The following is a 27,830-nucleotide window of genomic DNA, read 5'->3' on the forward strand; positions in this document are numbered from 1 at the left end:
ATAATCATAATATTTATTTTTATAAACCATCCTTCCCATGTCTTATAGGCCATGTGGATTAAGGTCTCACAGTGCCTTGCTCTTGGTCAGCACAGCATTCCACCAGGTCTGGGTCAAAAAAGCCTTGGCCCTGGTTGGCACCAGTTTCTGTCAGACGCACAGGAAACTCACAACAAAACTTCTTCAAAAGAAAAGAGTTTTATTGATTAGCACTATACGCATTGGACTGAAAGTCAAATCTGACCAGAGGCCAGATTTGCCCCAGCTTATCAATACATTTCTCCCGCCCAAAACTTGACAGTTCCCAAGGGGGAGGGTAGGAGAGAAAAGACATATGTATAACAAAAACAGGATTTCATTCTCTCAGCCTTGAGAGAGGTGACAACTACCCTGTGAGCCCACAACAAGATAAGGTTAACATAACATCACTACTCTATTTTATAGCTTACAAACTACAAGGCCGGGGCAAGCAGGCGCCAGGCCCAATCAAGCAATATAACTGACATGGAGGAACTCAGGCTAATTTATGACAGAGATTCTACAATCCTGACATCCCTCCGCATTAAAACTATCTTCACTCCCCCACCTAGCCGGCATCAACCGGGCGAGGACAATCAGGGAATGCTCGATGGAAAGCCCTGAGAAGGCGGGGTGCCTTCACATTCCCAGCCTCAACCCACTCCTTGTCCCCAGAGGGAAAATCTTTCCAGTCGACCAAACACTGAAGGCGACCCTTATGCAAACGAGAGTCTAAAATTTGGTTGACTTCATAGTGGGTGTCTTTGTCGATGTAAATCGGCACAGGCGTAGCTGGAGGAGGGTGCCATTCATCCGGGACGGGAGCTCTCCGCAGCAGGCTGGAATGAAAAACCGGATGCACATTCCTATAAGTTTTTGGTAAAGCTAGCTCCACAGTTACAGCATTAATTAGTTTAACCACTTTAAATGGCCCCACATATTTTGGGCCAAGTTTCTTGGATTTCTGTTGGCACCTCAAATTCTTTGTGGACAAATAGGCCAGATCTCCCACTTTCCAATCAGGTGCAGCTGCCCGTTTCTTATCTGCCTGGACCTTATAGGCTTGTTTCGCCCCTTTGAGGCTAGCAACTATTTCTGGCCATCCTGCACTGATGGTCGCTGCCCATTTGTTAATGTCAGGCGCTTCGGTGGAGTTGAGTTCCCAGGTGGGTGCTGCCACCAAATCAGTCCCATACACCACCTTGAAGGGGGACACCCCTGTTGAGGCGTGGGCCCCATTGTTGTAGGCAAATTCAGCGAGTGGCAATAAGGTGACCCAATCATCTTGCTGATGGTTGATGAAACAGCGTAAATACTGCTCTAAGATCTGGTTTACCCTCTCGGTCTGGCCATTCGACTCAGGGTGATAGCCTGAAGTGAGGGCTTGCTCCACGCCTAACAGTCTTAGGAGCTCCCGCCAGAATTTGGCAACGAACTGGGGGCCCCGATCCGTCAGAACACGTGTCGGGATCCCGTGTAGGCGTACCACGTGGTTTACAAACAAGGAAGCCAATTTGGCTGCAGTGGGCAAGCCTGTACAAGGGATAAAATGCGCCTGTTTTGAAAAAGCGTCCACTACCACCCAAATGACGGTTTTCCCTTGACTTGGGGGTAGATCTGTGATAAAGTCCATAGTAACATCCGTCCATGGACGAGAGGGGGTGGGCTGGGGCTGCAACAGCCCTTTCTTCTTTCCCCCGGCAGGTTTTGAGGCGATACAAATGGGGCACCCCTGCACATACTTTTCCACATCCTTGCGCAGAGATGGCCACCAATACTGTCTCCTGACCAGGTGCAGAGTTTTCACAAACCCAAAATGTCCAGCAGTTTTTGCGTCGTGGCAAAGTTTTAAAACTTCTCCCCTGGCTGCCGCCGGGACAAAAAGCCTCTCGCCTTTGAAAAATAGCCCCCCCTTCTCAGTTAGATCGGGGCGGAGGGAGTGAAACTCCAAGTCCCGTGACACCTCCTTCTGGACCCAACCCCCTGGAATGGGCGTTCCCGACTTCGTGTGGCTGCGCGTCACCGCGGCCATCCCCAGTTGGGCGGGAGTAAACACTGTATCCACCAAAGGGTCCCGTTTGCTGTTGTACTGGGGCAGGCGCGACAGGGCGTCCGCCAAAAAGTTCATTTTGCCTGGCAGATGTTTAAGGGAGAAGTTGAAACGAGCGAAAAACTCCGCCCACCTCATCTGCTTTGCCGAAAGCGAGCGGGGCTGCTTGAGCGCCTGGAGGTTTTTGTGATCCGTCCAGACTACGAATGGGACTGTGGACCCCTCTAACCAATGCCTCCAGGTGGAAAGGGCTAATTTTACTGCAGCTGCCTCCTTTTCCCAAATTGCCCAGTTCCTCTCAGCCCCAGAAAATTTCTTTGAAAGATAGGCCAGCGGATGCAATTTCCCATCCTCCCCTTCTTGGAGGATTACGGCCCCCATTGCCACGTCCGAAGAGTCTACTTGCACAGTGAATTGCCTAGTTGGATCGGCATGGGCCAGCACCGGCTCGGACGTGAACAACAATTTTAGTCTGTCAAACGCGTCCTGGCATGGGGGAGTCCATAGGAGGGGCGCCCCCGGACGGGTCGCTGTCTTTCCCCCTTGTTTGGTTTTCAACAAGTCAGTGAGAGGCAATGCCACTTTGGCGAAATTGGGGATAAACGTTCTGTAGAAATTAGCGAACCCCAAAAAACTTTGCAATTGCCTCCTAGTACGGGGGGGTTCCCAAGCTAACAGGTCCCGCACCTTGCCCGGGTCCATCTCAATCCCCGCCTGGGAGACCCGGAAGCCCAAAAACTCCACCGCATCCCGGTGGAACTCACATTTTGATAGTTTGGCGAACAATTGGTGCTTCCGCAAGCGGCGGAGCACCTCACGGACCAAGTTAGCATGGCTCTCAACAGTTTCTGAATACACTAAAATATCATCAATGTACACCAACACCCCCTGGTATAATAAATCATGCATAATTTCATTAATCATATTCATGAACACGCCCGGAGCGCCGGCGAGGCCGAACAGCATTACGGTGTACTCAAACTGCCCCAGGGGAGTGTTAAAAGCTGTCAAATATTCGTGCCCTTTTTTTATCCGGACCCGGTAATAGGCTTCCCTCAAATCCAGTTTTGTGAAAATTCGCGCCTTCCCCAAGTGGCCCAATAAGTCCTTTATCAGAGGGAGCGGGTAGGCATTACACGTTGAGACTGCGTTCAACCCACGGTAGTCGGTGCACAAGCGCAGCGAACCGTCTTTCTTTTTCACGAAAAGAACCGGGGCCGCCAAGGACGAAGTGGCCGGTCTAATAAAGCCCCTCGCCAGATTCTTATCCAAAAATTCCCTGAGCTCCGCCATTTCCCGTGGACTCATGGAATAAAGTTTGGCTTTGGGGAGGGGTTCCCCCTTCTTCAATTCGATGGCACAGTCAGTTTTACGATGAGGGGGGAGTTGATTGCACTCCGTCTCCGCGAACACATCAGCAAAGTCTCGGTACTCGGGAGGGAGCGCTGCCCCCCCGGATCCCAACGCGGCCACAACCCCCGTGCACGGCGGGCCCCGTGGTCGAGCGTGCTGCTCGCAAGCGGGAGCGGTGAACTCCACAGTCCCTTCTTTCCACTTTACTAGGGGATCATGCTCCCTTAGCCAATCCAGCCCCAACACGCAAGGGAAAGCAGAGTGAGGGGCTACCAAAGGTTGGATCTGCTCCCAATGTTTTTTTATGTCCAAGTCCATTGGGCGCGTTTTCGCCGTGGCTTCCCCTCCAGGAGCACATTTCCCATCTAGTTGGGTAATTGGCAAGGGTTCTCCCAACGGCACTTTTCCCACCCCCAAAGTCTCGGCCAGTGCCGGGCTCACCAAGGATTGGGTGCAACCCGAGTCCACGATACATCGGACCCCCACCGTTTTCCCTGACTTAGGGTTGGAGAGATTGGCGGGTAGGAGCAGTAAGGGGGAATCACTCACCGCGCGTTTGCCCCTGTTGGCGGCCTGCTGGCGGGGCGCCTTTACAGCAGACCGTCCTCGTTTCCCGACTGCTCATCAGCTTGATCCTCGTCCTCCAGCCCGCTACCTTCCTCCGAGTCGTCCACTGCCGGTACGGCAGCCACTGGCACCAGAAGAGACTTGGCACTTTTCTTCGGAGCAGTTTTCTTGGCGGGCTGGGTTTTCGGTGAGGAGCTGCTCACGGCCCTCGGGGTTGAAACTGCTTTTGATGGGCATTGGGCGAGGAAATGCCCAGCTTGGCCGCAGCCCAAACACAACCCTTTCTCCATGCGCCGGGTACGCTCAGTCGGTTCCAATTTTGCTCTGGGCTTGGCTTTCGCCGGGGTGGAAGTCTTCGCCACGGTTTTTCCTGCCAGGACCTGAACCATCGAGGCCCGCTCCAATCGATTCTCCATCTCCCCAGCCAATTGGACCCACCCGTCGACCGTAAGCGGGTCGTCCAAAAGGAGGCATTTGTCAGCCAGAGCGGGTGAGAGGCCCCCCACAAACGCAAGCACGCGTTGGGGTTCGGTCCAGTCCGGCACCGAAGACGCCAACTCCTTAAATTCCCTGGCGTACTCGACCACCGACAATTTTCCCTGCCGGTGAGCTCTGAGTTTCTTCTCCGCTGTCTCCCGTTCAAACGGTTCCACGTACATCTGGCGCATGGCGCGCAGAAAGTGGTTGTAGTTACGGATGGCTTGGGGATGGTAACGGTACAAGTCCAGGAACCATTTGGCAGCCTTGCCCTCCAGGGCTTCCCCCACGAAGCGCACACGCTCGGCATCGTCATGGAAAGTGAAACCCATGTCCATCATGTAGGCCTGGAGATGCACCAAGAACGTAGGGAAGTCTGCGGGGTTCCCCGAAAACTTAGCCTTGAATTTGTAGGTGCTCCGCATTTCCACTCCACGGAGGTGGGGGGGTAGGCGTCCTGGGCCCCAATCCGCCGGTGCCGGGGCCGGGCCCAGGGGTCTCGCGTCACGGCCGATGCCTCGTCCTCTCCCCGCCGCCGCTCTGGCTCGCGCTGCCACCCTTGCCGCCTCTGCTGCCCGTGCGGCCGCCGCCGCCGCCTCTCGTGCCGCTGCTGCCGCTGCTGCTTCAGCTCCCGCCACGTTTGCCGCCGCCGCCGCCGCCGCTGCTGCATCCTCTCCTTCCGCGCCGTCCCCTCCGGCTCCATCGCCACCGCCGCCGCCGGCGTCCTCACGCTCCTCGTCTCCGTTGTCCCTTTCCCTCTGCGCTCTCGCCCGAGCCGCCGCCTCCGCCTCGATCTCCAGCTGCGCTCTGGCCCTGGCCGCCGCTTCGGCCTCTGCCGCTGCTTGCGTGTCCGCCATGCCGTGTTCCCGCAGGGCGAGCACACCGCTCGACCTTCGTCCACTGGTGTCGTGCGCACCACCACCGAGCACTTCCTTCAGCAGGCGTTGTGTTCGGCGTTGCTCCTCCGGATCCAACCAACCCGAGAGGTCCTGCAGCCAGTTAGTCACCCTGTCCAGCTTGTACTGCAAGTCCTGTGTCTCACCCACAGGCTCCAGCCCGTAGCTAGGCAGTGCCAGGTGCTCCGGCCACAGTTCATCCCCAGTTGGGCGGTCGTACTTTGACAATCGCCTACGTTGGGTGACGTGTCGTTCCAAAAATTCCTCGGGCCCCGGAGTCGTCCCCGAGACGGCCCGCAGCATGCCCGAGCTGTACGGCCCTGCACCAGCGCCGTCGCCCTGGGAGAGGTCCCAATCCAGGCCCTCTCCTTGGTCAGAAAAAGTAGGTCCTTCGCCCTGCATATTGGCAGGTGAAAGGAGTTGTGAGATTTGACTTGATGTCAGACGCACAGGAAACTCACAACAAAACTTCTTCAAAAGAAAAGAGTTTTATTGATTAGCACTATACGCATTGGACTGAAAGTCAAATCTGACCAGAGGCCAGATTTGCCCCAGCTTATCAATACATTTCTCCCGCCCAAAACTTGACAGTTCCCAAGGGGGGGGGGGTAGGAGAGAAAAGACATATGTATAACAAAAACAGGATTTCATTCTCTCAGCCTTGAGAGAGGTGACAACTACCCTGTGAGCCCACAACAAGATAAGGTTAACATAACATCACTACTCTATTTTATAGCTTACAAACTACAAGGCCGGGGCAAGCAGGCGCCAGGCCCAATCAAGCAATATAACTGACATGGAGGAACTCAGGCTAATTTATGACAGAGATTCTACAATCCTGACAGTTTCACCTCTCTGGGGCTCAGGACCCTGAGCAGATTTTGGTCTGCCAACCATACTACACTTTGGAGGGCCTCATAGGAGAAGTGGTCCCACAAATATGCTGGTCCCAGCCCATTAGGGCTTTGAAGATCAGCATCAAAACTTTGAATATGATCTAGTCTCCAATCCAGGGCTTGTCAGACGTTGAAAGAACTCACAACTAGCTTCTTAATAATAAGAAAGCTTTATTGAGAAGCACTACATACATCTAGACTGGCGACGTCAAATCTGGCTTGAGGGCAGATTTGCTTCTTCTTATCAATACAATTCTCCCGCCCAAAACTTGAAAGTTCCCAAGGGAGGGGAGAGGGAGAGAAGAGACACTTGCAATTAAAAACAGTGATACATTCTCATGGCCTTGACTGTCTTCCACGGTTGATAGCGAAACCAGGCCCAGCCGAGAGGCCCCAGCAAGTGATAAGGGTTACAACAACATACATTTCACTTTCTACTTGTTAGCATGATTACAGGGCCTGGAACAACCAGGCGCCAAGCAATATAACTGTCATGGAAGAACTCCGGCTAATTTATGGCAGGGTTTCTAACAATCCTGACAGGGCTAATGCAGCTGGGCAAGCACTGGTATCATATGCGCCCTGCACTGGGTCCCAGTAAGGACCCATGACACTATATTTTGGACCAGTTGGAATCTCCAGATCAGTCTCAAGGGAAGCCCTGTGTAGAATGAATTGCAGAAGTCTAACCTGGACTGTTGCATGAATCACCTGGCGAAGATGGAAAAATTCCAGGTGAGCAACATTCGCAGTCTGGACATCAATTGATAAAGAGGAGTACCAGGCTCCTGGTAAAGGTCACAGATGTCATTTGGACCCTGTCAAGAGCTGACACCCTCACCATCTGTCTCTCGGTGTGCCAGCCCAGCCAGAGGACCTCCGTCTTGGCTAGATTCAGCTTCAGCTGATTCCAGTTGAACCACTCCACCATGGCCTCCAAGTAGCTGGCCAGATTTTCTAGAGCTGTTAAAGTGGCTGGCCATCCATTAACAAAAACAGCTGAATGTCACCTGCATATTGGTAACGACCCAGTTCAAAACACGGGATCAGGAGGGCAAGGGGGCATCCTACAAATTTAGTGCCTCCTGTCTTCAGAGAGGCATCCCCCTTACAGCTGACTGGATGTGGGCCTTGAGAATCCATCATCATCTTTTAAATAGATGATAAAGAATCTTTATCTTTAGGGTAAAGATGTTAGGCTGCTCTCCAGGTACATCCACAGATCAAGAGCCATTTGACTCATGCCAAAGGCTCGTGCTGCTGACAAGGAGGATCCTTTGAGTTTCAAGGATCATATCACAGCACAGGTCTGGGCTTGCACTCCCCCTGCTGCACTCCACCCCCAGGAACACACTTCCTCAGTCAGTCACAGACAAAAGCACTCCACAGAAACCACTCTGTAGCACGGTTGGGGGAGCTTGGTCTGTTTAGCCTGGAGAGGAGACGACTAAGAGGGGATCTGATCACCATCTTCAAGTATTTAAAAGGCTGCCATATGGAGGATGGAGCAGAATTGTTCTCTCTTGCCCCAGAGGAACAGACCAAATCCAATGGGATGAAATTAATTCAAAAGAAATTCCGTCTAAACATCCGGAAGAGCCTGTGGGGAGAGGCTGGAAATAAATCTAATAATAATAATAATAATAATAATAATAATAATAATAATAATAATAATAATAATAATAATAGAAGTTCCTGACAGTTAGAGCGGTTTCTCAGTGTAACAGGCTTCCTCGGGAGGTGGTGGGTTCTCCATCTTTGGAAATGTTTAAACAGAGGCTGGAGAGCCATCTGACGGAGAGGCTGATCCTGTGAAGGCTTAAGGGGGTGGCATGTTACAGTAGATGAGCAATTTGGATGTGAGTGTCCTGCATAGTGCAGGGGGTTGGACTAGATCAGTGGTCCCCAACCCCCGATCCAGGGACTGGGACCGGTCCATGGATCAGTTGGTACCGGGCCACGGCTCCTCCTCGTCCCCCTCCCCGGCTGTTGCACCTTTGGTGCTCTCCAGCAGCCACTATGACTCCCCCTCAGCGTGGCACTGCGCAGCTGCTGCTGGCAGCACCCCCCAGCGGGCGGCAGGAAGTCAGGGGCACTGGCAGGAAAGGAAGTGGAGCAGGGGCTCAGGCGGCAGTGACGTCCGTCAGCAAAAGACCCCCCCCCCCCCCGGGCCTCAGTAAAATTGTCAAGCGTTGACCGGTCCCCGGTGATAAAAAGGTTGGGGACCACTGGACTAGATGACCCATGAGGTCCCTTCCAACTCTATTATTCTATGATTCTATGATTCTATGGTGTTTGTAGTCCACTAATGTAAAAGGTAAAGGTATCCCCTGTGCAAGCACCGGGTCATGTCTGACTCTTGGGGTGACGCTAGCTTTTTCATGGCAGACTCAATACAGGGTGGTCTGCAGTGCCTTCCCCAGTCATTACCGTTTACCCCACAGCAAGCTGGGTACTGATTTTACCAACCTCGGAAGGATGGAAGGCTGAGTCAGCCTTGAGCCGGCTGCTGGGATCGAACTCCCAACCTCATGGACAGACAGCTTCAGACTGCATGTTGCTGCCTTACCATTCTGCAGCACAAGAGGCTCTTTGTAGTCTACTAGACACCCACAATACTGTCCTTGCACTCAGAAGCCTCAGGTAGAAGAAGCAAAACAGAAAGAAAAACCTCTCACCTTGCCAACAATTCGGCCATGTGCTTCTTGGCTTCTCCCAGATGGCTTAGCTTATAGAGCTTCTGGGGAGGTTCTGAGTGATGTCGCTTGGAAGAGGGCAGGGAGCGATTCCTGTTGAGAGCAGGGGATAAAACCCACAGTAGAATACTAGAATCAGAGTTGGAAGGTGCCTCCAGGGTCATCTAGTCCAACCTCCTGCACTTTGCAGGAATTCAGAACTACCTGCCTACCCACAGTGATCCCAATTTCATGCCCAAGTGATCCCCCCCCCACCACCAATAATAGCTTTACATGTAGAATGAACTGGCTAGATACCAAGATTTTCCCCCCACAGTTCGAGTAGTTGAGCTGTGGAATGGACTTCCCAAGGAGGTGGGGAGCTCCCCCTCACTGGCTGTCTTAAAGCACCAGCTGGATAGATCCTTCTCCTGGATGCTGGAGGCTGATCCTGCATTGAGCACGGGGGTGGGACTAGATCACCTGGATGGCTCCTTCCCACTGTAGGATTCTATGATGTGAGGACATCCTTGATTTGGGCATGATTTAGCTTTCCACGAGCCCCTCGGGATTACCTGCTGTGCTGGTTCCAACTAATTTTATATGGATTACCAGCCCCACCCCCACTCCCACCCCCCACCCCCCAAAAAAAGAAAAGAAAAAAGAAACCCACGCCAGCAGAAATGACTGCCCGGGAGGGAGGAGTTGTGAGAGATGTTGAGGCCTGCTTAGTTGATTATCATGGCCTGTCCATGGAAAGGATTTGGGCAGGTGGTTCTGGAGGAGGGAGCTCAGGCCACCAGCTTTGTCTTTTGTTTTTTCATGTTTGGGCCATGTGGCTTCTGGACCTTGTTGGAACCCTTCTAGAAAGGGCTGAAAAGCTGGTTGATTCGGGTAGTGTAATTTGCCACTGAATATATATGATTACGCCGATCACAATTTTGACTTCATTGGTAATGAGGAGAGTTGATTTCCTTGCAAGGTTAGCACAAGTTATTCCTTCATCCAAATCATCTATGAATATGTTGAACAATACAGGGCCCAGGACAGATCCTTGAGACACTCTACTCATTACTCCTCTCCAAGAAGATGACAAACCATATATCACACCCTTTGGGTGTGATCTGTCAACAAGTTCTCAATCCACCTAACAGTAATAGGATCCATACCACATTTTACCAACTTGTCTATAAGAATATCATGTGGAACCTTATCAAATGCCTTACTGAAATAAAGGTAAACTATGTCCACAGTATTCCCCTGATCATGCAAGTTAGTAGCTTTCTCAAGAAAGAGATAAGGTTAGTCTGACATGACTTGTTCTTGAGAAAGCCATGATGACTCTTATTAATTACAGCCATCCGCTCTAGCTGCTCAAGGACTGACTGTTTCATGATTTAAATTTTCCCAGCACTATTTATTTCACTATTTATACAAACATCCTATTGAGTTATTTGATGCTATGTCTCTAAAACTTTTCAAGTCTGGCTCTGCATTAGTTCTTCCATTATGGGCATTTATATGTCCTGAACTACTGCAAATACTTTTAATAAGTGGAGACCCATAATACTCGCTGCTGATTCTCCACAACTTATGGCTCAATGAGAGGAAGACTTATGGGGAGTCCCATCCCCACCCCCAGCGCCAAGCCAGGTGTGACTCCATGTTCCATCACCCACTAATCAGCTGGGCATTCATGCAGCAGAGCATCTTCTGCCATGTCTTAGCATTATTCTCCCTTCCGGTCTCTGCCAGCTAAGAGGGTCCCTGCCCTGACGTTGATCCTGCAGAGACCAGGGTGGGTAGGCACTTGCTGCCAGGCCTGTGAGACTTGGGGGAGGGATCCCATCTTTCGTCCACTTTTTTGCCCCCAGGCACTTCTGCAGTGGCCTCCAGACCCATGGCTACCCTTGGCTGATTTGTCACCACCTCCAGGTCTAGTGCAGGCCTTGGCCTGCTTCATTCCCTCTTACAGCACTTAAAATGTCTGGGAGGTGGCATCAGTGATGGCATCAGGTGGGAACACCTCTCAGTGTCAGGCCCTCACTCTCCTTGATGTTATTCAGCATCTACATGCATCCCCTCACCCAGTTATCTGGCTGAGCTGTCACTCATAGCTGTCACTCACTGAGCTGTCACTCATGACACCCAGCTATTTCTGTTAATGGACAGCTGTCCGTCAGCGCCTTCAGACCAGCTGGCCCTTTCTTGCATGCCCAGGGTTTTGCTGATGGCCATTGTGGGACGGTAGGTGAATTCCCTCACGTCCACACTCCTAACCAGGCTGAATTCTGGAGATTTTTGGTGGGAGGGATTACTTGGGCATGAAATTGGGGTCACTGTAGATAAGCAGGTAGTTGTGAGTTCCTGCTTTGTGCAGGGGGTTGGAGTAGAGGCCCCTGGAGTCCTCTTCCAACTCAATGATTCTAGGTGCCTAGACGTAGACTGGCTCAAGTGGAATCAGCTGAAATTGATTCCAGCCAAGACAGAGGTCCTCTGGCTGGGTCAGGATACAGATAGCTAGTTGGTGCATTTCATGGCTCTTGGTGGAGCCCAACTACCACCGGTGCCTTCTGCCAAAGGAGGCACAGATCATGAACATTGCTCACCTAGCATTTTGGTGTTAACCTTCAAAGCCCTAATTGTTCTGGGACATGGGTATCTATGGGACCACCTTTTCCACTAAGTCATTAAGATCATCTAACCAAAGCTGGCTTAGAAACCCTGGGCCAAAAGAGGTGAAACTGGCCTTGGCCCTGGCCTGCTGGTACACTCTGGCAAGAGAGATCAGGATCCTGCAGGACCTTAACCAGTTCTGCAGGGTCTGCAAAATGGAACTGTTCCACCAGGCCTAGGGTCAAGGCCCAGACGGACCACCAAGAAGTGCTGGCCTTACTCCTGCAAACTAAGAGCTGATCTGCCCTCATAAGCTCTGATCCCCCCTATTTACAGTAGAATATTTTTGAATTCTATGATATTATATGGTATCTTACTGATTGGATAACTTGATTGATTCATCTTATTGATTGTAAATTATATTGTTACCACCCTGATCATTTAGGAAGGCTAGGATAAAAGAATAAAGATGTATTTATTTTATGGCCTCCAGGGTGGTTTGCCATTGTTGCATAAGATGAGTACTAAAGAGTGTCTTCTGTGCTTGTACAGAGAGTGTTACCTTACTTTTCAGGGGATTTAATCCCCCTCCCGAGGTATTTTTTATTTTTGGATTCTTCTACACACCTGGGGAGTCTCCCATGTGTCCAGAAAGATCTCTTTTAGCCTCCACATGGCCCCAATCTCCAGATTTACATATCCGCAGATGGCAGCCATAAGTGGCTGTAGAAACAAAAGGAATGAAGAAGGGTTGGTTCTTATGTGCTGCTTTTCTCTACCCGAGGGAGTCTCAAAGCGGCTTACAATCACCTTCTCTTTCCTCTCCCCACAACAGACACCCTATGAAGGAGGTAAGGCTGAGAGAGCCCTGATATTCCTGGCTGGTCAGAACAGCTTTATCAGTGCCGTGGCGAGCCCAAGGTCACCCAGCTGGTTGCATGTTGGGGAGCGTAGATTCAAACCCGGCTCGCCAGATTAGAAGTCCGCACTCCTAACCACTACACCAAGCTAGCTGAAACATCCAGGAGCCTTGCTAAACAGGACACTCCTTCCTCAAATTGGGCTTCTGTCCTGAAGGTGTCCATGGGGTTTTATGATGTCATCTCCACTTGTTTGGCCACCTTCAAAGTTCCTCATCTGAGAATGACAGCCCCCCCCTCCTGTTTGCTTTGAAATATACTTTGCGTAAAATTTGCTTGGAAGCCACAATCCTTCTCAACCTCCTGTTCATAAGCTGTGTTTGGTCAATCATAGTGGTCTACTACACTTGTTATAAGAATGAGTGAGCACTTGAAAACCTTTAAACACTTCTAAGGTCGATTCCACACCAGCAGAGCCACCCCGGGCTGGTGCATAGCTGCGGAGCTGCCTGCTCCACTGCTTTATTCGTTCCCACAGGGACACATTTCAATGCCAGATCTGCTCCAGCACTAAAACGTGTCGCCACGGGGGTCACAGCTGGGATGGAGAGGCCCCACTGCATGGGGGCAGCTGTTGGTGTGTTTGTTTGTTGGTTTATTCATTGCTCTCTCTCTCTCTCTCTCTCTCCTCCTCCTCAGATACTTGGCATGGCCTTTTCCATGATTCTCTTCCAGCAGATTCACAGAACTGGTAAAAAATATGATGCCTAAAATGTCATATTATTAACTGCAACATTACTTCTCTCTTGCCATTAAAGAGAAAACGGTGAACCCGAGAACAGGCTTCTCCCCGTCCATTCCACCCATCCATCTACAGCCTGGGGCTGATAAGATCTGAGCACACGTGGCTGGATTTACTTATTTGTTTCTTTTTCTTCACCATTTTTTGCCAAAGAAGAAGGAAAACTTATCAAAAGCAAATCAGTTTTCTACACGAATTCAAAATCTATGGTTGAAACATTTCTCTAACTACATTTAATGAACAACCTTTGCTGTACTAATCTGTTTAAGACTTTTGAAGATAACCCCACTGATGTGTGTTTAGCTTCCTCAGAGAATCTTCTTAAAAGCCTCCTGGTGGGTCAGTGAACTGCTTGTGTCCAGCACCCGGCCACAGGGAGAGACTGGGAAAAGCCACTCAGCTGATTGGATACAGATTTTTTTGTACCTTACTGTGTTTACTAGAATTTAGTAACCTGATTTATAACTTTTTACTGTTTTTTCCTCTTTTCCCATGTTATTCTCAGAGTAATCTCATGCAGTTTTTGAAGGATGTTATTTTTTAACTTTGCAGTTTAAACGCAGAAAGAAAAAAATGCAACCTGGTTCCAAACATCTTATTGTGGCCAGCTCAGCACAGGTGGAGTGAACCCATGGTGGGATGTGCACCTGGGCATCTCCGCCTACATACAGTAGCCTCACATTCTGCTCATTAGAGAGCTGGGATTGGAGGACACACTTGGACACAAAGCTACATTTCTTGCCACAGAATAATGTCTGACATAAGTCTCACAAAAGATTCTCGTTTGGATCCATACAAAATTTCCACTTGTGCTGGCGCTCCTGGACAAGCAGAATTGAAGGGGGGGTCTGTGGCAGGCCCCTGTGCAAAGGCAAAGTTATTGTCTCGCAAGTTGAGCATCTGCTTGTGCAACATCTTTTGCAGCCTATTTCTGGCCACTCTGCCGCTCTTGTGCAAATGGATCTGCAAGAAGTCTTTTTGTATTTCCACTTCTGCAGCACTGGCAGAAAGCCTCTCTCCTCCGCTGCCCTGGCCACCTTCTTGTTCCTGGCTGTTCTCACAACACAGCCGTGACAATGTCTTTTGGAGTTCTCTTAGTGCCCTGTCCTGGGTGGTCCAGCTAGCCAGCTTCATCAGAGTGGCCCTGCGTACTGAGAGCCACCAAGTTGGGAGTTGGGAGCCACCAAGGGGGTCCAGGGTCACAACACAGGCAATGGCAAACACCTCTGAACACGTCTGGCCTTAAAAACTGCACAGGGCTCATTACAAGTCAGCTATGAGGTTGTGGCAAAAATACCTGTTAGTATGCAGTAGATAAGGGTTTCCATTTGAATTCCTGCAAAAAATTGGAGCAGAAAGAGCCAGCTTGACGTTAAGAGCGGCGGCTTCTAATCTGGCATGCCGGTTTTGATTCCCTGCTCCCCCACATGCAGCCACCTGGGTGACCTTGGGCTCGCCACAGGACTGATAAAGTTGTTCTGACCGAGCAGGAATATCAGGGCTCTCTCAGCCTCACCTCTCTTACAGGGCATCTGTTGTGGGGAGAGGAAGGGAAGGTGACTGTAAGCCACTTTGAGACTCCTTCGGGTAGAGAAAAGCGGCATCTAAGAACCAACTCTTCTTCTTCTTCTTCAGTAATATCAGGGCTTTCTCATCCTCCCCTCCCTCACGGAGTGTCTGTTGTGGGGAGAGGAAGGGAAGGCGACTGGAAGCCGCTTTGAGGCTCCTTTGGGTAGAGAAAAGCGGCATCTAAGAACCAACTCTTCTTCTTCTTCTTCAGTAATATCAGGGCTTTCTTAGTCCCCCCTCCCTCACGGGGTGTCTGTTGTGGGGAGAGGAAGGGAAGGCGACTGGAAGCCGCTTTGAGCCTCCTTCGGGTAGAGAAAAGCGGCATCTAAGAACCAACTCTTCTTCTTCTTCAGTAATATCAGGGCTTTCTTAGTCCCCCCTCCCTCACGGGGTGTCTGTTGTGGGGAGAGGAAGGGAAGGCGACTGGAAGCCGCTTTGAGGCTCCTTTGGGTAGAGAAAAGCGGCATCTAAGAACCAACTCTTCTTCTTCTTCAGTAATATCAGGGCTTTCTTAGTCCCCCCTCCCTCACGGGGTGTCTGTTGTGGGGAGAGGAAGGGAAGGCGACTGGAAGCCGCTTTGAGGCTCCTTGGGGTAGAGACAAGCGGGATCTAAGATCCGGCTCTTCTTCTAATCTACAATGGGGAAGAACAGGCCTTTTTGCTGTACACTGCTGCAGTCATGAAGCCCCTGTGGAAGTGCATGAGAGAACTGCTGTTCTGCTAGGAGAAATCAATTAGAGATTCCTTTGAACTCCTTCAGATCAAGTTGTCTTGGTGGGGCCAAGTGCTGTCAGGCCGAAATAGAGGATGGCGCTTTTCAAGGCAAGAGGTGTTCAGCGGTGGCCTCCGCACCGGATTGTTTCCCTGGATCGTTTCCCATCTAAGCAGTGACCGGGGCCAGCCCTGCTTCTTCTGACATCGGACAAGGCCAGGCTAGCCTGGACCGTTGGACTAGGCCAATGCTTCCACATCACAGGGGGTTGGGGGAGGGTGAAGACAGTGAAGGCCGTGAAGGCTCTGATTGCCGATATGCGCTGATCATCTTTGCCTGAGAGGCTGTTTGAGATCCCCCTGTTGGGATCATCACCCACTTCCAGTTAGGGGCATGCCCAGAAGCCACCTAAGACTTTTATACACTATAGAAGTAAACATTCTGGAATGTGGGAACTAAGTATGTCTGAGAGCCAGCTTGGTGTCGTGGTTTAGAGTGGCGGTTTCTAATCTGGCGAGACAGGTTTGATTCCCTGCTCCCCCACATGCAGCCAGCTGATTGACCTTGGACTAGTCACAGTAATGATAGTGCTGTTCTTACAGAATAGTCCTGTGAGAACTCTCAGCCTCACGGGGTGTCTGTTGTGGGGAGAGGAGAGGAAGGGCAGGCAGTTGTAAGCCAAATTGAGATTCCTTTGGGTAGTGAAAAGCAGGGTATAAAAAACTCCTTTTAAATTTAAGCCAGAAAAAGGGTGCCTTTGCCACTGCATGGGAGCCATCTGATTTTCTACAAAGACCACAGGTGCTGCTCTTTCTTCCAAGCCCTGGTGACCAAACCACGAGACATGAGCCATGGAGAATGTCCCCCTCTTCTTCATACAGACAAAGGTTGGGGGAACTGTGCTTCCCACTTTCCTTCCACACCAGGTTCACGGAAGGCTGCTTTTCAACGTTAGAGAGAACCAAGAATTTGGGCTTGACCTTGGCTTGGAAGCCTTGATGTCCAGACAAGAACCACTAGACCCATCCATGAAAAAGCTCAAGCAAGATTCCCTCTTGCACCTGAGTGAAGAGCCATGGGAACAGGTGAATCCACCTTGAGACATGACCTATTTAACACCATCCCTTTTTATTTGGAGTGGAGAAGATGAGGGAGCCATCAGGTGCAATAAGTAATTGTAATGGGGCCCTGCGACATTCCATCATGGGTGATCCTCCACTTTCTATGACAGACGGGACGTTTCCAGGCATTTTAAAGTGTGACATGAATTTCAGCATCATCAAGAGTGTTTATTTAGTAACAGGTACCTCTTTTGAGCACATGTATACCTATTGGGAAGTAGGGAACTTCAGGCAGAAGCTGATCGGTTGCTGTAGTGGGCAACCAAGACGGCATGGAGGCCAAGGCCTTCATAAGGGAACAACACAGAGGCTGAGATCTTCAGCAGAACACCAAAAGGACATCAGGAGAGCCCTACAGGATCAGACCAGGGTCCATCTAGTCCAGCCTCCTGGCTCACGGATTGATTAGCCAGTTTTTGCGGAGGGCTAGCAACACTGCTGGGGGGGGGGGGGAGGGCAAGACTTGTGTCCAGTGTGGCTGCCTAGAGCTAGCATTCCCAGCTGTTCTGCCTCTGTTTGCCCCCCTTAAGTGCCATGGCTCGTAGCCGCGAAGGGAATGCATTCTTCAAGCTGTTGTTCATTGTGGCCATCACTAAATCCTTTGGCAGTGAATCTCACATTTTAATTAAATAAAATTTCCAAGCGTAGCTGGTTGGTCTTCAGTAGAACAGCTGGAGTGCCTTAGAGACTGACAAGATTTTGGGAAGTTGGGCTTACGAGAGTCAAAGTATCTGATGAAGGAAACTCTGAATCTTGAAAGCTTGTGTCCTGAAAATCTTACTGATCTCTAAGGTCCCACTGGACCCAAATATCACTGGATAAAGAAGTAATTCCTTTCATCCATCATGGACCTATTTCCTATCGACTTCAATGGGTATCTCCAATGTTTCGTGTTTGTGGAAAGGGAGAAAATGTTCTTTTTGTCCACATTCTCTACTTGGTGCATCGTTTTCATATCGGGTCCCCCCCCCCCCGGTCATCTTTTGCTTGAACTGGAAAGTCCCAGGCTCTCCAGGTTTTCTGCGTAGGTAAGTTGTTCTGGTTCCTAAATCAGTCTTTCTCAACTTTTTTTACCATGGAGAAATCCCTGACACATTCTTCTGGCTTTGAGAACCCCCAGAAGTGGTACGATCCTGCAGCATCTGGTAGGAAAATATGATATGGTTGGTGTACATGCTCACCTGGGGTCTCTCCAGACCCATCATTGGCCATTTTGGGAGGGGGGGTTGGGTGGGTTATGACCATATATGGACATATCACCCAATAACTCCCACCCATTTGGGAAACCCTTCCAGGGTCATCAAGAAACCCCTGGGTTTCATGAAACCCTTGTTGAGAAAGCCTGTCCTAAATCATCTTGCTTGTCCCATTTCCATCCTTTTCCCAGCTCTGCAGTGTCCTTTTTGAGATTCAACAACCAAAACTGCCCATTAGTCTTCCAAATAAAGCTGCACCATAGATCTGTATTGGGTATTATTATAATATTGGCAGTTCCTTTCCTAAGACTTCCCAGCATGACGTATTCAACACTGTGGTACACTGAGCCAACAGTGCCCTTGAACTATTCACAGTGACCTCAAGGTGACCTCAGGTATCCACTGTTTTAGCCAGGTCAGGCCTCATCAGCAGGTACTGGAATGTTCATTCCAGTGTGCGTCTTTGTCCCCTTATGTACACTGAACTCCATTTGCCACGTCACTGGTCACCATCCCGGTTTGGTCTTCACCATCCTGAATAATTTTGTGTTATCAGCAAACTTGCCCCAGGTTTGTGTCACTTATGAACTAATTAAATAACACCAGACCCAATCCCTTCCACTACCCACTTTCCTCCAATGCAAGAACTAACCATTTATGCCTACACTTTGCTTCCTGTTGTTTAACCCATTTAGTCAATCAGAAGAGCCATCCTGTTATCCCAGGCAGCTAACCTTACTTAGGAATCTTTGGTGAGGTACCATTTGGAGCCCCAATTATGTAACATCTACTGGATCACCATTATCTACATGCTTGTCCAGTTTCTCAAAGTCCTCCAGAAGGTTGCTTAGGCAGGGCTTCCCTTTGCAGAAGGCATCTTGTATATCCCCTCCCCCCCCCCCCCAAAAAAAAAAAAATCAGGTTGTCTTCCTCTGGGTCTGATTCTGTTTTTGATTACAGTTTCTACTCATCTGGCTAGGACACACACAGGGCTAACTGGCCTGCAGTTTTCTGGTTTCTCTTTCTAAAAGTTGGTGTAACTTTTTCTCCTCTCCAGGCCTTTGGTACAGATGCTGATTTTAACAGGAAATTATATTCAGTCAGTAGAGCAACCGTTTCACATCTCTGTTTCCTAAGAACCCTCCCATCTTTGCCACGAGGGCCAGGAGACTTGCTCCTTTTTCATTTCCCCAGTATATCTAGGACTTCATTTCTCATTGCCCCCATTGAACTCTTTTCTTCAGACTCCCTTCCTGTCTAATGTGAGTGTGTGCCCGAATACTTTCATGTCCGTCATCTAGTTGCCCTGGCCTGTAGGATGCCCCTGGGATATTGAAAGAAATGGTGGTTTGTGTTTGGTGCTTTTAGCAATCTGCTCCTCAGCTTCTCTTTTTGCAGGTGTAATTGTTAATTTACATTACCTGTACAAGATCCTAGGCTTCCTTCTCTTCGTTTTGTTGGGGATAAAGCTTCCACTTTTAAAAAGAAGCCTTTTTTGCCTTTTATGACTTGGGTTCTGAACCATGCATGATACCTTTCCTGGCAAGGTATGCATTCTGTCTGGGTCTGAAGAAGTATGTTTGCACATGAAAGTTTATACCTTGAGTAAAACTTTAATGGTCTTAAGGTGCCACTAGACTCAAATTTTTAGCTGAGTCCTAAGTGTGGTTTTAAATGGCGTCCAATAATCCTTTATTGATATGATTATTGAGTTTCGCTTTCTGCTTCATTTTAACTAGTCCCCTTATTTTTTGTAAATTTCCCATTTTTTGAAGTCCAATGGGACATTAGGGGCAGCCTTCGATTAACATGAATGCTGAACTTGCTAACACTGTGATCCCTGTTCCCAGTTAGTGCAGCAGATAGTGCAGCAATGGGCACTTCTCACACCTAGTCCTGAGGCCTACTCAGGGACAAGCCCAAGACCACTAACCCTGTGGTTGTCTCTCTGACCCACTGTTCTAATGCACAATCAGGTATGATGCATAAGGACCTCAAGTACATGTTTACCCAATCCATGCAAGGGAAATCGCCCTGTTAGACAATAAGCTTCTGCTTTAGCCACCTCCTTTCATCTCAAGATAAGATGGCTGAAGATAAGATGGATCCAAGTAGCCTGTTCTCTCCACCCATAGTGATCCTGTGGGAGAGATTTTTTACCACATGGTTTCTAGTCCATGTGACTCAATGCCCACTTCTATGAACAAACCAATGCCTCTCTGAACACATCCCCTTTGCCCTGTCAGTAGAGCTTCTAGCCAGGGATAATCTTGATTTCCCCCACTCTACCATGTTTCCAATACCCTATGTCTAACTACCCATTCGGAACCCAGCATTCCTGCTTCCCCCAACTTGGCTCAGAGCCTTCTGGTACTGGTCTCTGTAATGTGTTTCCTACTCCCCTTTCGTCCATCCACCCTTTGTCCTCACACGTGACCCTCCACACCTCTCTCACTGCCAACTTCTCTTGTGGCCCTACAAGGGGGCACGATTACTGTCCATGGCCATCCCCTTGAGGCTCCCCAGCTCCTGTTGGCTCCCCCCTCCCCCAAGCTTCGCTTGACTGCCGCCTTTTGATAGGAAGTGCTCAGCAGCTGGGTTCCCTTTTGTCTCTTAAAACTGCAGCTAAGTCAGGAGCATCGCATCAGCGTGTCTATTCAGGACGCCATCTTGCCTCCTCCCTCCTCCCTCTTGTGCAGGAGTGGCATATTCCAGAAAGTGGATTCGTGCCTGACCAGTCGAAGCCCGCCCTTCCTCTCAGCGCCACCGTCTCATTCAAACGTTGAGAGCCCTAAGCCATACTTGGCTAGCTGGCGGTGTGTGTGGAATCAGCAGCAATTCTGAGATCCAGGAGAATTTATCACCCATCAGTTTGTTTAGTGCAACTTAATTCTTAAACTTTGCAGGAAAGAGAAACAATTCTCTTTGTCCACTGAATTAACATCGATTCAGCGGGACAGACATGTCATCAAGTATTAGGAGCCTGGGCTATCAGGATAGAATTGGTCCTGTGCTGCTTCAGTATGGTGTATACCATCTTACTAGTGGCCTAATGGCCAACTTTTTCTTGAAAACTGTTTCCTAGATGATGTCTGTAAGTATTCCAAATCTTAATCTCTAAAACCATGAAGGTTGGGTGAAGATGGTTAAAGGAAAGTAGGAGAAAACTCCCTCAGACCCATTATGCACGGCAGCAGCCACACTGGGCTCCCCGGTTGGCTCCACGGCTCTGACAGGGGCATGCAGTGTCCCTCCAGGGACACCGTAGCCTGAGGGAAGGGCGGGGCCAAAAGGCATAAGCATCTTCTGCTTATGCACGGGGCTGGCCTGAGCATCCCTTGTGGCGGGTCTTCCAGGGCGCTGCACCGGGCCAGGGCTGGGATGGTGGCAGCGGGGTGCATAATCGGGGCTGCCCTGCTGCCCCCATCCCGGATTTCCAGCCCCGTGCGAAATCAGTCTCATGGGCCTTTGTGGAAATTGTGAGGAGAAGATGAATAGTATATTTTGCTCAATAATCACCAATAAAACCCTTTGTGACTCCTGGGTTCAAACTCAGCTAGATCTATGTGAACAAAAATCCTTGTATGCCTTTAGTTTTTGGTGTTTTTTCAACATTTCCTTTTAAGAAGGCCATACCTTTTTTTTTGACATTCCGGTATGCAAGCAAATATATACCTCTCTTGGCTGATTGCTCAAAATGAGGCCCATGTTCTATGCTGCTTCACAGGAGAAAAATACAAAAGGACAATTCCTGTGGATTTATTTAGTAATGATTTGTTTTCAGAACTTGCAGTGTTCTCCCTCAATGTCCAAATTTCAATCTAAAGATAATGTTGATCACAAGAAATACAGAGAGAGGCCAGTAGATGGAAGCAGCTGCCTAATGGGCAGTGTCAACATTCACCTGTAGAATTCCATGAGCTCTAACATCCAGCGGGTGTGAAATGGATTGTCCACATGCTCCTGTGTTGTTGATGATTCCACATCATGTCCAGAAGCAGAAGGGCAGGATCCCCAGGCCTTCCTGAGGGACAGCACTGATGCGATGCAGAAGTTCCAGGGAGACAACATCTGGAGACAACTGGTGACCTCCGCAAATGCTCTCCTTACGGCCATTGTGGCTGCAGACTGAGGGTTTCTTGGGGATTCGTTTGTATTTTGCTTTGTATATCCATTTTGTCTTGCATGTAAATATTCCCATTCAGTTTTGCTTTCATTGTTACCCACACCAGTTTTCATGATTTAAATTTGTATTCATTTCTGCTGGATACATTTCCATGTATTTCTTTTTATTCTTATTTGTTAGGATGGAATTCTCAGGTTGTACTCATAGCTAGAAGGTTCTTCCCTGCCTGATTTCAAATAAAGAGAGGTTCCCAAATTAAACTGACTTGCAGGGTTGGCAGGTGGAGGGGGCACATCAGGGACTCACAAGCACCCCCTCCTTTCCTCATGTGGGTGTCACGGGAGTCTGTTCTGAAACCAAACAGAACGTGTGAGTAAGCCGATCTTAACTCTGCTACCTGGCTTAACACACCTCTTCGTTTGCCATTTCCTTTTAGCCCCACTCACTTCCAGCTGGCCAGGGAGAAGCAAAGCAGCTGAGAAGACTGAGGCCAGGTGCAAGAGGGGGACCAGGGTTAGCTCCTCTCCTCTCCATGTGCAATACGTTTTTCTACAGAAATAGATGCCGTTTTCTATAGAAATAGCTCCCCCTCACCTCCGACCCCTGATTTTTTTTTCATATGTGTATGAGGCCCCTTAACATTTCCAGAAATTTTGAAGCCTTGAAAAAAATGGAAATTTGGAAGGAAATTGAAATGTATCGTTTACAACTTAGCATAAAAATTATATTATTTGAAATATTTATGGAATTCAGCAGTTATAAATGTCTTCGTTTTCTACAAGCAAACTGTAAATCTACCAAATGCTGAAGAGAAAACCACAAGTTGATGCAATCTTAGCTCACATTCTTGCTATCTGAAAAGTAGAAAAAATGGGAGTTAATCAGAAGACATAAAATATATTTAATCAGGAGAAAGTATAAAAAGGGTCAATAATAATATCTGCACAGCTAGAGACAGGCCCAGCTAGATGCGCCACCTTCTTTCTGTGGCTCCTGATGAGAGAGCTCCACTGTCAGTGAAGCGTTCAGAGCTTTCCTCTGGGGCCTTCTGCTCTGGTTTCCCCCACCAGCAAAGTAGTTAACTGGATCCTCCGTCTGTGGGTTTTGGTGTTATGGGGATTTGAGGGAACGATGAGGAGTCCGATCACCCGGGTCACACAAGAAACAGGGGAGGCCCTCCATGCTGCCCTCAGGAAGGTCAGAAATGCATCTTGGGTTTAACTGCCGTGTACGTCCAGTGTGCTCACCTTGTCTTTAAAACATTTCACTCTCTGTAAGAAAACAAAATTCAAAGAGTGGTGTTTTTTCAGAACTCCAAGATTTCTAATTTTCCTGCCAGAAAAATTGACAAAAGGCCTCCCCAAATGGTCCCCCCCCCACACAGATGTTTCCAGTCCACATTTCTTGCCTGCCCAAGGGGGCCTGTCCTCGCCTCCATCCCATTCCCACCGCCACACCCGCCCCCCCCCCATGCCGCCTCGAAAGAGGCCGTGTCACATTGCTTCTGATGAGGCCCCCTGTTCGGGGAGGGAGGGAGCCTGTTTGCCTCTCCTGCCCCAGCCAGCCCGCCTGTCTTCCAGAAAGTACAAAGCACAATTTTTGTTTCCTTTGCTAAGCCGAAGAAGTAGCGGGATGCAGCCTGTCTTTGTCTCTGCGCTCTTCAACACTTGCCTGCCAGCCCAAGCACTGCTTGCCTCTCCACCTACAGGCAGGCTGTTTTCTAGCCTCTCCCTGTGCTTGTGGGCTGAAGCCTTTGCCTTCCAAAAATCAAGCAAAATGTCTGTCTCTGATTTACATCAGGCAGGTGGACATGAATAAAGAACAGAAGAGCCTTCAGACAACCGTTTTCTACTTATAATAACAGAAGCAAGACAAGCAGGCAGCACAGGCCTTAGACATTCCTGGTAGTGCCTCAGAACCGTCCTCTTTCTTCTAACCAGCACTGGATCTCCAGTAAGTCCTGCCTGAGGGCTAGAATTGTTGAACAGGCAGGATTTCTGGCCTTGGTCAGGTTTCTTGCGATGTGTTCACAGTTGCAAAATGAAAGATTTTAAAACTTTATTTTAAAACCTTACAGCACACTTGCTTCATTATCTTTTTGTAGAGTTTTTCTTCTATCAAATCAAGTTAAGCAAAATATTCCAGTTCTTTCTAGACTCATGTGAAATGCTTGTATTGCTAAAGAAGCCATTAAGAAGGATTGCATTCTTTTTTCTTGAATAAAACACTCAATAGCTAAAGTCTCCTGTGAGTTGCTGCAGAAATGGCTATCAATTAATGGAGGGTTATCATCAGTTTACTTTCTCCAGCATATAAATGTGACATCACAATGCAGCTCCGGAGGATCCATGAATGTCAAGGTGTGACTTGAGTGTTTGTAGATCAAGGAGGCAGTGGCCACAGCACACACACACACACACACACACACACCCCGGAGCCTTCTCCCTTCTCAAACCAGGGAGGATGCATGCCATTTCTTGGCATGCAGTTGTTTGCTGCTATTCCACCATGTGGGAATGTGGCTGCACAGTGTGGTGGCATCACTTTGCATGTTTCTATGACTATGAAGGGGGACTGATTTTGGTGCATGTCTTGTGTTCTTCATCGAGCCTTTTGCCACCTTCATACCACTGAACTTCATTGTGGTCAGCATGTGTATTGCCCGAACACTGGCATTCTTGGTTTATTGGGAACATGTTTAAGAATAACTCCTGAGGAGGAGTTAAGTGTTCTGTGAACTGACACCTGCGCACTGGAAAAGACGTACTAATAAATGGTGGGAAAATTTTCTATGCTGTACGGTGACACCTGTTAGGTTGTAACACTTTCATCTGTGGTTCTTTGGTTGAGAACATAAAATTAAATGCATTTCTACATTTCAACTGGAAGGCAGAAACATCATGCTGATAGGCATCCACTATGGGGTTTGCTGTAGTAAACACACAAAGTGTCAACATAAAGTGGTACATCTGTTAGGGAACCCCTGCCCCATTCCTATGTCAAACATCGCTTCCTACGCAGTGCGGTGTAGCTTCCCACCCTGGTTCTCAGGGCTATTCCCCACCCGGTCACATCTTGGCATGTGCCATTTAGACTTCCCACCTGAAGAATTCCATTCCTGACAGCTAAGTCAAAGGCTTAGAAAGCAGGCCCAAGTTTGTACTCTTCTCCTTCCTGGTGCAGCCTCACCGTACTGAGTTCACGTATACAAAAAAGCCCCCAGCGAAAACTAGGTGCTGGGGCAAGGGGCTGTCCTGGAGGAACGGCACTGCTCTCATGCAGGCGTCCCATTTGGCAAGCCCCTGCCTCCTCTTAAACCATGCAGGGTTTTTTAAATGGAGAAATCATTACACTTGAATTACTTTGTACTTTTGCATAAATGTGTAAACAGGGAAGAAATGTCTACGGTCTGTGCCATCTGTGTGGAAGGACACTGCTCCGGGTCTTGAAAATGCTGCTCCATGTTTTGCATTGGGAGGACAGGTGGCTGTTGGTGCATTTAATTCCTTCCCCCTTCCCATCACTTTGTTTATTTTCTTAGCATGTTTTTAAATAAAATGCAATATTGAATAAAAATATTTTAAACAAACAAAATGTGTTGTTTGTATATAAACATTTATAGTTAAATTAAGCTGTGTCAGTTGTTTTATGGTTGTTTTTGTTATTAGCATGGTCCTTCTGGGCATTGGCAGACGTGTCCCTGAGGGGTCCTTTCTGTGCACATAACGAACCTCCTGCGAGGAGAGAGTGCTTGCATCAAGACATGACTTTCTGGGGAGGAGACCTCCCAGCTCCTCCTCAGTGGGAAAAGGCACATGAGTAAATGGTAAAACTTGTGCCAACCACGTGAGAGAGGAGACGTCCCCCAGTCTACTTTCTTGTTTGGTAGAAGGGCACAATAATAGGCGTCTGGAAAGGGAAGAAGAATCTTTGGGCAGCGGCATGAGAGTGTCTGTATGGACAGTTTCCCCATCCCCACCAAAAGGGGGGTGATGGGGGGGGGCAGGACCAAGTCCCATCTACCAAACAGCATGGAGCACCCTCTTGCCTTGTGTGATGGACAGCACTTCGAAAATGAGGTTCTGAGTGCTGAAACAACAGCAGCAGGGAGAGAAGATTAGGGCTTTGGACTAGTCGGCCTTTAGGGCCCCTTCCACCTATGACCCTTTGAAAAATCCTCACTAGACTATGCGCCAGGGCAACAGGCTCAGAGCCCTGTGAGTGGCCGGCCACAGCTGAGTGAGGATGGTTCTGTAGGCTGTAAGGCAGTGGTCCCCAACCTTTCTGAGGCTGGGGACCGGCAAAAGTGCCGCGCATGTGCGATTCCGGCCGCACATGGCGCATTAGTGTAAAGAGGTGAAATCAGGGGAAAAGGTTCCTCAGACTTCTGTGGGAGAAAGTCCTTGAGATGCCTCACTAGTCAGTGGGACCCAAAGAAGGGAGAGGGTTGGTACTCGGCAAGAGGGCCCTCCATCTAGGATCCAGGGAGAGGGTCAGAAAGACAAAGGGGTGACAAAGGGAAAACACAAATAAGAAACCACTCTGTTAAAATAAGAAATGTATCATCTGAAAAAAAAAAACAGAAATGAAAAACCTGTAATTAAGATATAGAAGCTGTGAATCAACTTCTTTGCAAAAATTGTAGTTCTCCAATTCCAACAACTCTTTCTCTGTTGCAATTTTTTATTACTTGGTTTAGAAAAAAAAGCTTCAGTGCCATTCTGACAAAGGGTTTGCTAAGAAACAGCAGCTCTATAACTTCCCAGAAGTTTCCGGGAGTGAATTCAGTGTGACGACATCAGCCAGGGGCATTCTTAATTTTAGAAGAAAAAAAGGAAGAGCTGTTTTTTTGGTACTCACTACCCTGCCAGTGCCCCATGGAATTTCCAATAAGCATATTCTTGGTGCAACAGAAATCTCTTGATTGAAGAAATAGGCAAAACAAATTCAAGGAGCTTTCCTTGCTGAAACTGTGTTATAATGAACTCAGCACCCCTATATGAATACCCTGAACCCTTCCCCCTGCATTTGAGACTTGGTGTCTAAGGGCCAGTTACACAATGTTAACTACATTCCCACACTAACAAGCCTGCACAAACATTCCAGAACAGTTAGTCCCACCACCCAGTCTAGTAGAAGGAGATAAAGAATAACAGGGAAGAAAGTTCTGTGGAAACTTGCTACCAATCTAATTGGGATCAACTACAGCATCTGTTTTTTCCCACAGGTCAAAGGGTTTAGGCACATCTAGAGATGGCAGGAGCCAAGGGATAATGTCTGGGTGGCAGGTTGACATGGACAAAGAGGTTGTCGAGAGGCATTTAGCTGCACTGGATGAGTTCAAATCCCCCGGTCCGGATGAAATGCACCCGAGAGTGCTCAAAGAACTTTCCGGAGAACTTGCAGAACCCTTGTCCATCATCTTCAGGACCTCTTTAAGGACTGGAGATGTCCCGGAGGACTGGAAGAGAGCAAACGTTATTCCGATCTTCAGAAAAGGGAGGAAGGATGACCCAGGAAACTACAGACCAGTGAGTCTGACCTCTCTTGTGGGGAAGATAATGGAGTAGATATTAAAGGGAGCGATCTGCAAACATCTGGAGGACAATTTGGTGATCCAAGGAAGTCAGCATGGATTTGTCTCCAACAGGTCCTGTCAGACCAACCTGATTTCCTTTTTTGACCAAGTAACAGGTTTGCTGGATCGTGGAAATTCGGTTGATGTCGTTTACTTGGATTTTAGTAAAGCTTTTGATAAGGTTCCTCATGATGTTCTTATAGATCCAGATTTTTCAGGCGAAGGTTGTTAATCAACTCTTATATGGGATACCGATCTAGATTGAGTCTTTGAATGATGAAGTGGATCGTATAGCCGCAATTTCCTTTCGTCGTATTT

At 48.7% G+C, this 27,830-nt stretch overlaps 1 protein-coding gene across 4 annotated transcripts in view; it reads left to right on the plus strand.

Moving 5' to 3' along the window:
• TSPAN9 (tetraspanin 9) overlaps positions 1-18,707 on the plus strand; it is a 129,299-nt gene extending 110,592 nt beyond the window's left edge. For all 4 annotated transcript variants that reach the window (XM_077301816.1, XM_077301814.1, XM_077301812.1 and 1 more), the window contains one exon: positions 13,108-18,707. In XM_077301816.1, coding sequence (XP_077157931.1) covers positions 13,108-13,179 — 72 coding nt within the window. In that variant the 3' untranslated portion in view covers positions 13,180-18,707. The remainder of the gene's footprint in view (positions 1-13,107) is intronic.
• The last annotated feature ends 9,123 nt before the right edge of the window (positions 18,708-27,830 follow it).

This window comes from Paroedura picta, chromosome 10, assembly GCF_049243985.1.
Source record: "Paroedura picta isolate Pp20150507F chromosome 10, Ppicta_v3.0, whole genome shotgun sequence".
Classification (NCBI taxonomy): Eukaryota; Metazoa; Chordata; class Lepidosauria; order Squamata; family Gekkonidae; genus Paroedura; species Paroedura picta.